This window comes from Papaver somniferum, chromosome 8, assembly GCF_003573695.1.
Source record: "Papaver somniferum cultivar HN1 chromosome 8, ASM357369v1, whole genome shotgun sequence".
Lineage (NCBI taxonomy): Eukaryota > Viridiplantae > Streptophyta > Magnoliopsida > Ranunculales > Papaveraceae > Papaver > Papaver somniferum.
In genome coordinates, this window is record NC_039365.1 from 162,809,723 (window position 1) to 162,826,738 (window position 17,016).

General features: G+C 38.0%; 1 protein-coding gene across 1 annotated transcript; it reads left to right on the forward strand.

Moving 5' to 3' along the window:
- The first annotated feature begins 15,889 nt into the window (after positions 1 to 15,889).
- On the forward strand, positions 15,890 to 16,576 carry LOC113303789 (histone H2B.7). The gene has a single exon (XM_026552872.1). It carries the CDS (start codon positions 15,971 to 15,973, stop codon positions 16,403 to 16,405), a length of 435 nt encoding a protein of 144 aa, XP_026408657.1. The 5' UTR covers positions 15,890 to 15,970; the 3' UTR covers positions 16,406 to 16,576.
- The last annotated feature ends 440 nt before the right edge of the window (positions 16,577 to 17,016 follow it).

Genomic DNA, 17,016 nt, shown 5'->3' on the forward strand with positions numbered 1-17,016 from the left:
AAATCTAGGTCAACTTTTTAAACTGAACTTTGGGCCTCAAACAAACTGCAAACCCGCCTTTTTTCCCTAAAAACCAAAAAGTTTTTTCCCATTAAAACCAAAAGGCTTTTTCCCATAAAAACCAAATGTTGTTCATTCCCTTAAAAACCAAATTTTTCCCAAAAAGTCCAATCCCATTAAAAACCAAATTTTCTTGTATAGAGTCTAGTAGATAGTTTCTTAGTTAAATCTTTTGTTTCTTTTGTACATATTTTGCTAATCCAATATGATCTCGGCTGAAATATGTTGGATTTTTGCCTTGAATAACGGAGTTCTAATATTGCTTTCGCCGAAATCGGGTATTCTCTTTCCTTTTTCTCTACTCAACATGATCCTCTTCATATGTTGTATTATAATTTTGTTCATATTTTGAAACATTGAGGACAATGTTTAGTTTAGGTTTGGGGGTATGGAATGGATACCATGATAATATGCTATAATTGAAAACGAACTCCTTCTTCTTTTTGAAAACATTGAAAAATTCCAAAAAAAAATTAAAAATTGAAAAAAAACATAAAAAATGGAGCTCATTTACCTTGAAATGTTGACTCTTGTGCAAATATGTAATTTTTAGGAGTCTTAGTCTAGATATTTAGGCACCCTGATTCTAGCACAATCCACATAGTGATAAAAAATTTGCACGCGCACGATCTACCAATACATGTATAGCCTCGATCTTCAAGGTGTTTGATAGGAAGTTACGATTGCCAATCACTTTAGAATACTGAACGAAACTTGACTAGCTTGTTCTTTGGTTGGTTGGGATAGAAGGTGGAGGTTACATTAAGAAAGACAACCATCGAATTTAACTGGGTGCATCAAAAAGGGCTACCTCTTGCAAAGTGTCATGTAATCTTTTGTTTCCTTTTGTATTTGTATCAAAAGTGTTTCCTGGTGTGATTCTAAGATGCACACAAAACACTTGCAAGTATACAAGGTCAAGATTTGTAATAAAAGGGTGAGTAGGGGTTTGTCCACAGGGAGAGGAGCATATAAGAAGTTTTCCTAGGCTAATAAGAGTGGCAATGCACTATGGCAGTGAGCTAAGGGCAAATCAGCAAAGAACCAAGCTAAGTAAAGAAACAGCTAAAAGAAGCAGCAAATAACCAAGGCTTGGAAGCCAAGGGCAGGTTGAGTTCAGTGCACTGACTTCAGTGCACAATAGCTACAAAATGCAAGAAAACGAAAGGCAAGAAAAGTAACTGAAATACAAGCATACAGGACTGAAATTAAAAGTGACTGAAATTAAGATTGACTGAAAGAGAAGTGGTGGTAAGCCAAGGCTTATGATCCACCTTGTGTCCTAATCAAGTGACATGGTCTAGGTTATGTTCAATCCTAAGCATACAACTAGAAATGAAAGAACACCAACTTGCTCACTAGTCTACCCCTAGCATTGGCTGTCTTTTGACAGTACAGCCAATCACAGGCTCTATGCATTGACATCTCTCATTTGCACAATAAACACAGCAGGAAGAACTATCCTAGCTCAATTACACTTGACAGTGCACAAGGCTTCACTGAGCCTTGGCCTGAAGTTGATTAGCTCATGCTAACCATTTGGCAACAAACATACATCATATGAGATAAGTTAAACATAAATTGCAGCATATCAAATAACTACAACACATAAGCAAATTGCAACTGTAAACATACAAGTACTGAAATTTCAGTTCATAAAATTTTCTCCAATTCTCTACTGGCTAGTCCAGAGAGGTAAATAGTCTCCTTCTAATACTTCCCCCAACACCCATTTATACCCATACACATAATTTTGGTTTTCCCCAATTTTCCCAAAGTCAGTAAAATTAGGTTTTGGTGTGAAAATTAATTTACCTACTGTTGATGAAATTCTCGCTCCATCTCGTCGACCCATCCTTCTATTTCTCTTCCTGAGTCATCTCCCGCTCCAATTGCTGCTCTAACATCAACTTATATCTTCAATTTCTCACCTAGGGTTTCAGTCGGCAGAGATGAGAAATTGAGGAGATTAGTTGATGTAAAACGTGATAGTGATGATGGGTATAGGTAGAGTGATTTGGGGAGAAAATAGTGGAGTGATTTGGGGTGAGGTGGTGGTGATGGAGACGGACATGGTGGTGGTACGGGGCATGGCGGTTCTGCAGAGGGGGTGATGGAGGAGATGGTTCGAGGAGAAAGGGAAGGGTGCGTTTGTTTGAGGTGTAGGTGCTCGGTCGCTAGGGTGTGAGGCGAGTGTATCGAGTTTGATGATCTGCGACGCTGAGCCGTGGGATAGGAGATGAAAGATCAATCGGACGGTGATGATGAAGTGAAGCTTGTAGCGACCGCTGGATTATATAAACAACAAAATCAACGACGCCAGATGGAGTTAGGTGTTGTAGTGTGTAGGCGGAGATATCAAACGTTGATGAACAGCAAGGGAGCGACCGTTGGATTCAACTACCATCTAATCTGAAGGCTTGGAATTTCAGCGCTGTGGTGCTTGGCAGAGACTTCAGATTTTGATGCTCTATGAAGGAGCGACCATCGGATGCTTCTGGAACTGATCTGACGGCTGAGAACGGAGGCGCTTTTGTGTGTAGAAAATGAGGTTGTGCGCACCATTCTTCGCGGCTTCCTTGCGTAATTTCTCCCGGCTTTTCACTACTTTTCTGCTCTTTTCGCTCCGCGACTCATCCGAACTTTATTTATTACCTAAAAATGCAAAATTAATTAATAAAAATATTTATTCTTGAAAACAATGAAAATACAGAATATGGGTAAAATGTAGAATTAATGCATAAAAGATGAGTTAAATGCCAACAAAAAGGGATAAATATATACAATATTTGGCACTCATCAAATACCCCCAAACCTGAATTTTACTTGTCCTCAAGTAAAACAAAACTAAGGAAATCCTAACTATACCACTGTCGCTGGTCTCTCGAATGCATTTAGCGTATGCACTAAGCCTTTTAAACCACTAAGTGTCCCTAGTGGACGAGTTGAAGTCTCGTGAAGGTTTGCTTAGAACGTACCTACAAAGTTCTAGGTCAAAATATAAGCTCAGATTCCATCAAACGTGACATGTGCAAAACAGTTTAAGCTCACAGCAAAATGGAGATGTCAATCTAGCTATCGAAGGCACAATCCTAGCACTGATAACAAAAAAAGACATGTGATAAGAGTGTAAAGTGTATCTACACATGTGTAAAGAAAGATCTGAAGTCATGACTACTAATCACCAAGAGATAGTTTCTCAGGCTAAGAACTGAGGTCGAAATCTAGCTAGCTGTCCGGACTTTACGAGAATTGTGAATGAGTTGGAGGTATTTCACAATTACTCGCGTTGTACATCAATGGCATACACCCTCCTTGCTTACACACAAAAACACAAAAGATGACTTTACATGACTCTTATTTACATTGACAATTCTCTTTTATTTTTGGAACAAGAGATGATGGAATTGATAATACTTGATTTTTTGTTTTTTTTTGTTTTTTTTTTTTTTTTTTTTTTTTTTTTTCTGAATATATACATCGTTTTTTTTTTTTTTTTTTTTTTTTTTTTTTTTTTTTTTTAGGAAACACTTTTGATACATAACAAAAGGAAACAAAAGATTACATGACACTTTGCAAGAGGTAGCCCTTTTTGATGCACCCAGTTAAATTCGATGGTTGTCTTTCTTAATGTAACCTCCACCTTCTATCCCAACCAACCAAAGAACAAGCTAGTCAAGTTTCGTTCAGTATTCTAAAGTGATTGGCAATCGTAACTTCCTATCAAACACCTTGAAGATCGAGGCCATACATGTATTGGTAGATCGTGCGCGTGCAAATTTCTTATCACTATGTGAATTGTGCTAGAATCAGGGTGCCTAAATATCTAGACTAAGACTCCTAATAAAAATACATATTTGCACAAGAGTCAACATTTCAAGGTAAATGAGCTCCATTTTTATGATTTTTTTTTTTAATTTTTTAATTTTTTTTTGAATTTTGAATTTTTTTTTTTCAAAAGAAGAAGGAGTTCGTTTTCAATTATAGCAAATTATCATGGTATCTACTCTATACCCCCAAACCTAAACTAAACATTGTCCTCAATGTTTCAAAATATGGAAAGAATTATAAAACAATATATGAAGAGGAACATGCTGAGTAGAGTAAAAGGAGAGAGAATACCCGATTGTACGGCGAGCTCGATTAAAACTCCGTTATTCAAGGCAAAAATCCATCATATTAGAGTCACAATGGATGAGCACAAAATATCACAAAAGGAAATTTAACTAACACATTATCTACAAGAAAATTTTGGTTTTTAATGGGATTGGACTTTTTGGAAAAAATTTGGTTTTGTTGGGATACATTTGGTTTTGATGGGAAAACGAAAAATTTTGGTTTTTAGGGAAACATTTGGAAAACTTTTTGGTTATTTAGGGAAAGAGTGGACCAGTTTAGTCCACATAGACTGGGTCCTCCAGGTCGGTTGTTTCAATGTCGGGTGGAAATGGCTCAAGGAATGGCTTTAATCTCTGCCCGTTGACTTTGAAAACGTTCTTGTTGGAGACATCCTCTAGCTCTACAGCTCCATGAGGAAAAACTGTGCGTACTAGGTACGGACCCTTCCATCTGGAACGCAGTTTTCCTGGAAAAAGATGTAATCGGGAGTCATACAGCAAGACTTTCTGACCAGGAGTGAAGGATTTGCGCAGAATACGCTTGTCATGAAATATCTTCATCTTCTGCTTGTACAGCTTGGCACTGTCATAAGCCTCATTTCTCAATTCTTCCAACTCGTTGAGTTGAAGTTTCCTTTGAATTCCAGCTTCGTCCAGAGAGAAGTTCAGCTCTTTGATTGCCCAGTAGGCACGATGTTCTAATTCCACAGGTAGATGGCACGGCTTTCCATACACTAGACGATAGGGGGACATGCCAATTGGTGTCTTATAAGCTGTTCTATAGGCCCACAAAGCATCATTCAATCTCAATGACCAATCTTTCCTGGACGGGTTGACCGTCTTCTCCAGAATGTGCTTAATTTCCCTATTAGACACTTCCACTTGTCCACTAGTCTGAGGGTGGTACGGAGTAGCAACCTTGTGAGTTATGACTTGCGTACTAAAGACTCAAAGTACTTGTTACGAAAATGTGAACCGCCGTCACTGATGATAGCTCTAGGGGTACCAAAACGTGAAAATATGTTCTCCTTTAGAAATGAAAGTACCACCTTGTGGTCATTTGTTCTGGTTGCTATGGCTTCTACCCACTTAGAAACGTAATCAACTGCGACTAGGATGTACAACTTGCTGTCAGACATGGGAAATGGACCCATGAAGTCTATCCCCCAAACATCAAAAATCTCCACAATCAAAATGGGGTTATAACCGGAAAAGCCATCTAGAAAACAGTAGTGACTGTGTCCAGACACACGTTCTAGCATTTGGTCAAGAAAGGGAGCGGGAAGTGATCCTTCCTTGTTACTGTGTTCAACTTCCTGTAGTCGATGCATACTCGCCATCCTGTGTTGTACGAGTAGGGACTAATTCATTCTTGTCGTTCTGAACAACAGTAATGCCTGACTTCTTAGGCACAACTTGAATGGGACTAACCCATTTGCTATCGGGAATTGGGTATATGATACCCGCATCAAGTAGTTTCAGGATCTCTCCTTTGACTACATCTCTCATGTTAGGATTAAGTCTCCTTTGCATTTCCCTCGATGGTTTGGCATTCTCTTCAAGGTTAATGTGGTGCATGCAAATGGTGGGACTAATTCCTTTGAGATCTGAGATGGTCCATCCTAAGGCCTCTTTGTGTTCCTTAAGTACTTCTAAAAGCTTACTTTCCTGTTCCGTGTCTAAACATGATGAAATAATGACAGGTAAAGTATCAGAAGAACCTAGGAATGCGTACTTCAACGTACTAGGCAATGGTTTCAATTCAAGCTTGGGTGGCTCAACAATGGATGGAATAAGCTTGGAATCAGAGAATAGGGGTTGTTCCACTTCATATTTCCTTTCAGTGACGTCCATTTGAGGTACAGATTCGAGCAGAGATAGGACGTCACTACAGTATGCATCATCATAGAAATCAGGGTTAAAGTTCTCCATACATGCTTGAAAGGGGTCGACGGATAGAATGTTAGTCAACGAATCTTGCATTAATCCTTCAATCATATTAACTTCATGTACATCATCATCATCAAGATTCACAGGTTGTTGACTAATATCGAACACATTCAATTCTACCGTCATGTTACCAAAAGACAGTTTTAACACTCCATTCCGACAGTTGATGATCGCGTTGGACGTAGCCAAGAAAGGACGTCCTAAGATGACAGGAATGTGACAGTCTGGGTTTTGTACAGGTTGAGTGTCTAAGACAATGAAGTCTACGGGAAAATAGAATTTGTCAACCTTGATCAAAACATCTTCGACCACTCCACGAGGAATCTTGACAGATCGGTCTGCCAGTTGTAGAGTGATAGATGTTGGTTTCAACTCCCCAAGACCTAACTGCTCATAAACAAAATATGGCAGTAGGTTAACACTTGCACCTAGGTCTAATAACGCTTTATTGACCGTGTGTTCTCCTATAGTGCAAGAAATTGTTGGACATCCTGGATCCCTAAACTTGGGTGGAGTTTTGTTCAGAATGATGGAACTTACCTGCTCAGCTAAGAAAGCACGTTTTTGCACATTGAGCTTGCGCTTTTGAGTGCACAAGTCTTTGAGGAATTTGGCATAAGCAGGGATTTGCTTGATTGCTTCAAGAAAAGGAATGTTGATGTTGACTCTCTTGAACAGATCTAACATCTCATTGTAATGGGTACTTTTCTGTTGATAGATCAATCTTTGAGGAAATGGGGCAACAGGAAGATGAGTTGGCAAAGGGACATTCACAGCAGTAGAATTGTCAGATTTTCCAACTTGCTCAGATTCTTTGGTTTTCTGGGGTTGTGGAGACAGTGTGGAATTTGTATCAGATTCATTAGGTTCGCCTACGTTGTTCTCGATGACTTTACCACTTCGGAGGGTGGTAATGGCATGGATTTGATCAGGTGAGGTTTCAGTGCAGGATGTTGTGCCTGTTTGAAATATCCTCTTTGGATTTTGTTGGGGTTGGCTCGGAAGTTTACCCTTTTCTCTCTCACATATTTGATCCATCTTTTGATCTAGATTTTTCTGACTTTGCATCAAACTCTGGAACATTTCCTCTAAGGTGGATAATCTCTTGTCTGTATTGTGCTGAGGATATGATTGTTGTTGAGAGTTTGATTGTTGTTGAGGGTTTCTCGGGTGTTGATAACCTTGATTGTTCTGATATCCCTGATTGTTTTGATAGCTCTGATTAGGTTGAGATGGTCCTCCTTGAGTGGGTCCTTTTGACCATGAAAAGTTAGGGTGGTTTCTCCATCCTGGATTGTAGGTCTGTGAATAAGGGTTATGCTCTGGTTTTTGAAATATGGCATGTGCCTGTTCAAGCCTAGACTCCTGGATTGCAAGCAAATCTGGACAATTTTGGAATTGATGGTTGGGGTCGTTACAAGCGGCACAAACAGATGAAGCGACATGTTCTCGGAGAGTAGTGGTGGAAGGTTTTGAATTTTTATGTAGTTCTAACTCTTCTAATCTCCTAACTATTGATGCCATGTTTGCTCTACCCTCAAAATCCGCTTCAATCCTAAAAGCCTTTTCTTCGGATGTAGTCTTTTTGGTTTCACGGATGGATTCCCACTGTTGCGTCTTTTCAGCTACTTCAATTAAGAAGTCCCAAGACGCGTCAGCAGTTTTATCTACGAATAGACCATTACACATCGACTCAACCGTTGTTCGGGTGGACACATCTAGACCTTCATACAAAATTTGCACAAGCCTCCATTTTTCAAAACCATGATGGGGACATTGGAGCAATAATTCATTGAATCTCTCCAGGTATCTAGCTAAGGTCTCACCTTCTAATTGTACAAAGCTATTCAGACTTTGACGAATTGTCGCAGTCTTGTGGTTCGGGAAAAACTTTTTGAAAAACTCCTTTGTGAGGTCATCCCATGTCATGATGGATTGAGGCTGTAAAGCATAGAGTCAGGCCTTTGCCTTATCTTTCAGGGAAAAAGGAAAAAGCCTTAACTTCAGGGTTTCGTCGGTCATTTGAGTGAAACGCAGAGTTCCACAAATTTCCTCGAATTCTCTCACGTGGTGGTACGGGTTTTCATTCTCAACACCTCTAAAAATAGGAAGCATCTGTATTGTGCTAGATTTCAGCTCATAATGGCCATTAGCCTCGGGCAGCAAAATACAAGAAGGTTGACTGGCTCTAGTTGGGTACATATAATCCTTGAGGGTACGTGGTTCTCCCATTGTTTCTGGTTGATCTGGACTGTCTCCCTCAGAACTTAGAATTTCGATAGGTTTGTCTGGGTTAATTCTAACAAGTCTGTTTGTCTGGTCTCTGTAGGTCACAATCATGTCCTAGTAGGTACCTTAACTAACATGTTGGTCAGACAGAGCAATCGGAAACAATTTGGCCCAAGGGTTATGAAGATTTGGTTTTTGAATGGGTTTTGGTTTAAAGAAGGGATTTTGTTTTTTTGGTTTAAAAATTTTGGGTTTTTGAAAATTTTTGAACTAAACCTATCATAAATTATCACAACTCATAAAAGAAAATAAAAACAATAATAATAATTAAAACAAAACCATAAAAGAAAAAAGAAAAATAAAAGAAAAATAAAGAAAAACAAAAAAGAAAATAAAAAATTATTACAATCCCAAATAAAAAAAAGAAAAAGAAAATAAAAATTATTACAATCCCAAAATAAATAATTAAATAAATTATTACAAGCCCAAATTTGAATTTAAATGAGGCCCAAGTGGGTTAACTCATGGGTTAGGCTTACTTGTTTTTGGAGGGAAGCCCAAAAATAGGCTTTTAGTCCCCTTTTAGTTGCAAGGCCCAGTTGGGCTTTAGGATCGTCCTAGCAGCTCACGTCCAAGCCCAGCAGCAACAGGTGGAGCAGAGCCCAGCAGCAGCAGCAACGGAGCCCAGCTGAAGTTGCAAGCCCAAGAGCAGAAGTTGCAAGCCCAGCAGAAGTTGAGGTTACTGAGCCCAGCTCAGTTGGTTCAAGCCCAGTTCAGAGATTGTTGCACAAGCCCAGCAGAAGAGGTTGGCAGCAGGCCTGGCAGCATCAGTTGGCAGCAAGTTGGCAGCAAGCTTGGCAACAGCAACAGCTTGGCAGCAGCAGCTTCTCAGCAGCTTCAGCAACACTTGCAGCAGCAGAGCAACACTTGCAGTTGCAGCAGCAGCTAGGCAGCATCAGTTGGATCAGAAGCAACAGCAACAGCAGCAACTTGGCAGGGCTAACAACAGCAGCAGACTCTGAAAACTTCAAAAATATGACAGCCAGCTCCCCGGCAGCGGCGCCAAAAACTTGGTGTGATTCTAAGATGCACACAAAACACTTGCAAGTATACAAGGTCAAGATTTGTAATAAAAGGGTGAGTAGGGGTTTGTCCACAGGGAGAGGAGCATATAAGAAGTTTTCCTGGGCTAATAAGAGTGGCAATGCACTATGGCAGTGAGCTAAGGGCAAATCAGCAAAGAACCAAGCTAAGTAAAGAAACAGCTAAAAGAAGCAGCAAATAACCAAGGCTTGGAAGCCAAGGGCAGGTTGAGTTCAGTGCACTGACTTCAGTGCACAATAGCTACAAAATGCAAGAAAACGAAAGGCAAGAAAAGTAACTGAAATACAAGCATACAGGACTGAAATTAAAAGTGACTGAAATTAAGATTGACTGAAAGAGAAGTGGTGGTAAGCCAAGGCTTATGATCCACCTTGTGTCCTAATCAAGTGACATGGTCTAGGTTATGTTCAATCCTAAGCATACAACTAGAAATGAAAGAACACCAACTTGCTCACTAGTCTACCCCTAGCATTGGCTGTCTTTTGACAGTACAGCCAATCACAGGCTCTATGAACATTGACATCTCTCATTTGCACAATCTAAACACAGCAGGGAAGAACTATCCTAGCTCAATTACACTTGACAGTGCACAAGGCTTCACTGAGCCTTGGCCTGAAGTTGATTAGCTCATGCTAACCATGTTTTGGCAACAAACATACATCATATGAGATAAGTTAAACATAAATTGCAGCATATCAAATAACTACAACACATAAGCAAATTGCAACTGTAAACATACAAGTACTGAAATTTTCAGTTCATAAAAAATTTTCTTCAATTCTCTACTGGCTAGTCCAGAGAGGTAAATAGTCTCCTTCTAATACTTCCCCCAACACCCATTTATACCCCATACACATAATTTTGGTTTTCCCCAATTTTTCCCAAAGTCAGTAAAATTAGGTTTTGGTGAAAAATTAATTTACCTACTGTTGATGAAATTCTCGCTCCATCTCGTCGACCCATCCTTCTATTTCTCTTCCTGAGTCATCTCCCGCTCCAATTGCTGCTCTAACATCAACTTATATCTTCAATTTCTCACCTAGGGTTTCAGTCGGCAGAGATGAGAAATTGAGGAGATTAGTTGATGTAAAACGTGATAGTGATGATGGGTATAGGTAGAGTGATTTGGGGAGAAAATAGTGGAGTGATTTGGGGTGAGGTGGTGGTGATGGAGACGGACATGGTGGTGGTACGGGGCATGGCGGTTCTGCAGAGGGGGTGATGGAGGAGATGGTTCGAAGGAGAAAGGGAAGGGTGCGTTTGTTTGAGGTGTAGGTGCTCGGTCGCTAGGGTGTGAGGCGAGTGTATCGAGTTTGATGATCTGCGACGCTGAGCCGTGGGATAGGGAGATGAAAGATCAATCGGACGGTGAGATGAAGTGAAGCTTGTAGCGACCGCTGGATTATATAATACAACAAAATCAACGACGCCAGATGGAGTTAGGTGTTGTAGTGTAAGGCGGAGACATCAAACGTTGATGAACAGCAAGAGAGCGACCGTTGGATTCAACAACCATCTAATCTGAAGGCTTGGAATTTCAGCGCTGTGGTGCTTGGCAGAGACTTCAGATTTTGATGCTCTATGAAGGAGCGACCATCGGATGCTTCTGGGAACTGATCTGACGGCTGAGAACGGAGGCGCTTTTGTGTGTAGAAAATGAGGTTGTGCGCACCATTCTTCGCGGCTTCCTTGCGTAATTTCTCCCGGCTTTTCACTACTTTTCTGCTCTTTTCGCTCCGCGACTCATCCGAACTTTATTTATTACCTAAAAATGCAAAATTAATTAATAAAAATATTTATTCTTGAAAACAATGAAAATACAGAATATGGGGTAAAATGTAGAATTAATGCATAAAAGATAAGTTAAATTGCCAACAAAAAGGGATAAATATATACAATATTTGGCACTCATCATTTCCTTATTAAAAAAAAAAAAAAAATCGTTCATGGGCATGCCTGGACTAGCCAGTGCACCACCAAGAGGACTGGACTAGCCAGTTCCTCAATTGTTCATGTCCTGTTTTTAGTTCAACTGTTTTGTGTTATTTTCAATTGTTTTGCACTGTCAATTATGTTCTAACCTGTTCTGCTAGGGTTGAGATGAAGCCCTAGATTATTGCTTGTTATTCATGCTCTTGTCAGTATCCATGATGTGTGTAAATGCTCATAGTGAAACTCCATCTTAGGGCTTCAACACTAGTCTTTCACATTGGATGTCAGGCATCCATTGTAGTTAGAATCATCTAGTGTTGCTGAACTGCAACTCATGCTTAATTTTATATATTGTTCTTTTGATTAATTGTGCTTTAAACAGACAGTTAATACTTAGGGAAGATACCTTAGTTGTGATAGGAGATTTCATATCAAAATGACCCTTGCTATATAGAGGATTGACATCCCTCTTGCTGGTGGTTATAGAAAAACAATGTTACTGTCAGTGATGAATAATCAGTGTGAGTTAGAGGTGGATGCAAAAGCCCTAGCATGTTCCTGTTTACTTGCTTTACATTCCACTGTTTTTCAGTTCAGTCACTGCCATCATCTCAAGTGTGTTTTAACACAACCAAGACTCTTTGTTACAACTTAGTTTTAGTGAAATCTTAAGCTTCAACTACACACACCTTGTCCCTATGGATCGACTCGCACTTGCACATTAGCTACATCGACGCCGTGCACTTGCGGTATTAGTTTGTGACTCTTTTAGAGAGCCACCAGCGAGCAATATTTTAAATGGGTTGAACAAGTGTCTCGGGTAAGGTTAACCTTAATGATTTGACCATATTCAAATTGTTGATTGTATATCTGATGCATCGTTTGATGAACTATGGTCGTGCTTGATCCCTTTGGGTATGTAAGCAGCCGCTTGGCAGTTCAACACGTGGAGTTACAACAATTATGGTTCTGTTATCTCACAGGTTGCTAATAAATTAGTTAATCTTTATTATAACAATTTTGATGAGTCTTTATTGATATTTTTTTTATCTCAAGTTAGATTAACTGTGGTGAAGGTAGAGAACGATTTTTGAAGTTTAATCTTTATGCTTAATCTTCTTTTTAAATTGTAGAAAACTCATAGTTGCCAAGGTGGTAAAATTTTGTATAACGTTGAGTTGACTGTAAATATATTTTAATCATTAATATTTTTTATGTATGGTTCTTTATATAGTAAACTTAAAACATCTTTAGGAATACTTAGTGTAGATTTTAGAATTTTATGAGTTTTGTAAGTAATTTAAAAATAATTATTTTTATCGGTATTGAATCCAGAAAATATGCGATAGTATTAACTTTCTCATAAACATCTTATTTTAAAACTATGATATGTTGATTTTTAGAGTTTAATGTCTATCATAAACTTTAAGATCCTTCTTTTTCTTTTCTAAATGATAGACGGAACCAGATTTAGAGTTGTATGTGATTTTATATAATTTTTCTAAGATGAACTATCACAGTTATGCTTTGCTGCATTACTGGTTAACTTCATGTTTGACCGTGGTCTTAGGGTACTAAACTTCATTTAAAAATTATGGAAAATTGACAATTAATAGTCTTTTCAATAAGGAATTTATCCATATGCATATCATAAATTTTGGAACTCGTATGAAGCCGGTAAAATTCTAGGAGTCTATCTTGCTCAGTTTTCAGTTCTACAATTTCGGATGAAACTGGTACTTATTAATTAAATCTTATGACTTGAACGATGTTAATATTTTTATTTGAGAAACACAATGTGATTTGTTTCGGTGGCTTTAAAATTATGCTGAATCAACGATTAGATTTTTCTAAATAATTTTCTAAGTATTCCGCTACGACAGAGTAACATGAACATAAATTAAATAATCCCAAATAAATTACTTAATGAGTTTGGGCTTAGTAGTCGGGATTCGGCTATGGTATCGAAGTAGCACTTCGGGTTTTCGGGCATGGGATCTGGGCAGGATCCGGGCCCAAAATCGGGGTGTTACAGTGTTTGTTTCAATTATTTTAGCACACCTGAGAAATATCTTCTTGAAGTTTGTCGATTATTTTAGGATATTAGTTAATAAATTTAATGAGTTAAAAGCTTTTAATATCCAACCCATAAATTTTGGGGGCAATTTCAAGTTTAACCCTAATAAATTAGTAATCTAACTTTGTCCTAATTTTTCAGCAGTCACAACTTTCCCCGTACACTCTAATTCTAGACTAAAATATATACTTACCATCTAGCCTATCTTATGAATTAAAACACCGAATGAACCAGATTCCACACAGTGTCATCCAACATAATTTCAGGGAAGGAAGCCAAGCATCAGATGGCCTAGCTAATCACACAACGACTGGAAGTCAATCAGGGAATTTTATAATAAAAATATATGACCAGGCAATCCAAGTTTTTATTAGTCATACTGTTTTAAGCGACTCTATAACTTATTTTAATAAAATCCATGCTTCAAAATACACACACACGCAATCCTTCAATAACTAAAAGAAAGATTGATTATTTGGGATCCTTCATTTCTTCAAATGGAACAAACAAAGAGAAAATAATACAGATTCCCAAAATTCCTTTCTGGATATTTCTCAATGTCCTAGATATTCACGGAACGTGAGAACAATGAATAGTCATCTTCTTCCGAAGCAATTCTTAAAAATTCTACAAAATCAATTCGTTACTTTTTCTCTAACAAATAGTCAGAACTTCATCTAGATTCAAATCCTACTGAGAGGTCATCTAAGGATCATAAATTATTGAAGAAAGAACAAAATGTTTCTTTTGTCCCTTCTAAACGATCGGAAATAAAGAAATGGTAGATATATTCTTACGTATTTACAAAATACCGTTTCAATTCATCTTATTTCATCAGATCCAAGATGTGATATGGTTCTCCCTCCAAGCCATACATACGACATTCATAATATATAACTTTTCACAGAACTCTAAACGTATCTATGAGATCGAGTACGGAGTTCTATTTACTTATTTTAAATTGAGTATATGTATCCCTCATTTTCCCGCTAGGATTCAAAACCCTGTATTTTCATGCGCTTGGATCCTTGGGTTTCTAAAATAATGTAAAAAGAAGTGCTTCAAATCGTTGTTATTTGACCCAGACCTGTTCTAAAAAAGTCGAGGTATTTCGAATTGTTTGTTGACATGGACAAAGTCAGAGAAAACCTCTGAAATGATTTCAATATTGAAACCTCGGACATATAATAGTTCCGAATCAAATCCTTTTCTAACCTCTTGGGCCAAATTAGATTGCGGTCCCAACAAGATGCGAAGTCTGACAACAACTATGAAAGATAAAAGTTTGTTGGCAAAGCCCCAGATCGATGGTCCGATAGATAAGTCACCCTTCATTCACCAAGAGGCACATATTCGTGAACCCTCTGGTGATCCACGTCAATGAAATAAATGGACAACCGTTTCTCTTCAAGGAATACTATATCGCTTTCTTTTTTTCTCTCTCTACTCTCGTTACTCCTCCTTCTTCCACAGAAAACCCTAGCCGCCTCCTTCCTCCACTGCTCATATTTGGTCCATTTTTGGACTAAGTCCGAGCAGTGATTTTCGTTTTTTATCTGGCTTTATCCGTAGTAAGAATAGTTTGTGTTAATTTGTTAGTTTTCAGTTATCTTTCTAGTTTTCTAGAGTTTTTTTTTTATTATGCTTTGTCTGTGCTTTCATGACACTTCTATCTACACCACCTTTTGTAGTGTCTTTTTCTGGTCTTTATGGCCTTCTTTTGATTCCGTTCCTATGGGTTTTCAAATACATCACAGTTTTTCTCCGATTTGGATTAGATTTAGCTTTCAATGGAAGGATCTGCATGGATTGGAAGACTCAAAGTTGTTATCAAGTTTCTGGGCTTATTACTTCATTATTGAAGCATTATTCTTCAGGAAGACTAAAATTCAAAATGGTTGGAAGTTAATCCGAAAACCAATTTTCCTGATTCTAACGAATCTCTCTCTTTTGTACAAGAAATCCATACATTTGCGGTATGCTGATATTTCTCCTCTTGTTGTATTAGCTATTGTTCAATTCTTATGTATTCTTGCTACTTGCTGTTCTTTATCGTTGATCTATTGGAATCAGATGTAATTGCCCCTTTGTTACGAATGAATATGTAATGAGCATTAAAAAAAAAAAAATCTCTTTGAGAAGTTAAAAGTGGACTTTATGGAACGGGGTAGATGTGGATGGCAACTTCCGGGCACACATCTCCGTCCAAAACTTGCCACATAAGGGATCCGTATGAGACAAAGTGAACGAATCAGACCGTTTAATAAAGCCAATCTGAGCCTCCATTACCCATAAGTTTTAACCGTGATCAACGGTTAATATTATCGATCCGTATGAAACAGAACAAACCAATCAATTTCCAGAAGCATCTCTATATAATAAAATCCCAAAGACCCCTCTGAACCATCACATATTCACATCAACTTTTACTTTTTATCTCCCTAGATAATTCTCTCTCACCCACTAATTTTTTTCAGATTTCCTTCAATCATTTTCTGTAATGGCACCGAAAGCAGAGAAAAAACCAGCTGAGAAGAAACCCGCAGAAGAGAAGAAAGCAGAAAAAGCACCAGCAGAGAAGAAACCCAGAGCCGAGAAGAAGTTACCAAGCAAAGATGCTTCAACAGCAGATAAGAAGAAGAAGAAATCAAAGAAATCAGTTGAGACTTACAAGATCTACATCTTCAAAGTTCTGAAACAAGTTCATCCTGATATCGGAATATCAAGTAAAGCTATGGGAATCATGAACAGTTTCATTAATGATATCTTTGAGAAACTTGCTGCTGAATCGTCCAGATTGGCAAGGTACAACAAGAAACCAACTATTACTTCTCGAGAGATTCAAACTGCTGTTCGTCTTGTTCTTCCTGGTGAATTGGCCAAGCATGCTGTTTCTGAGGGTACCAAAGCTGTTACTAAGTTTACTAGTTCTTAATCGATGTTTCTGTTTTTTAGGTTTTAGAAATTGGGGGTTTGTTTTGTTCTAGTGGTTTCATATGTGTAAGTAGTAGTCTAATCAATTATCACATTCAATATCTTGTTAGTGGAATCAAACGTCTCAAAATTTTGATATGAATCAATTGAAACTCAATTTGGTATCTGGAAATGTTTGATTTGTCTAAATAATGCTTTACCACGTTCTTGACTGTGATTACATGATGATTTTGGGTATATTTCTTCTCTTTTTCTACATTGTTTTCCAGTATATTTCCAATTTTCTAACAAAAACTAGATTTTGTTGGTCAGAGATTCTGCAAATCACTAGTGAATCAGGCAGAGATAATGTTAATTGGAAGGTGTAGTTCAGGTTGTTCTAATTATATGGCCTTAGCTTAAGCTGTTGCAAAATTCACTAGATCTCACTTCTCAATCACCGTTTCGTGAACAGCAAAAATATTATGATTTTCTTTTTGTTCTCATATGTATTGGGGATTAATGTTTCAAATTTATTAGACCTTATGTAATGTAGTCAATTTTAAATTAAAATTTCTTTTTACTTGAAATTAGTGGTCTTAATTTTCGGAAAGGAATCAATTGGAATCCATT

Excerpts from the sequence above, each read along its gene's own strand:
- LOC113303789 (XM_026552872.1), top strand. The coding sequence starts at position 15,971 with ATGGCACCGAAAGCAGAGAAAAAACCAGCTGAGAAGAAACCCGCAGAA.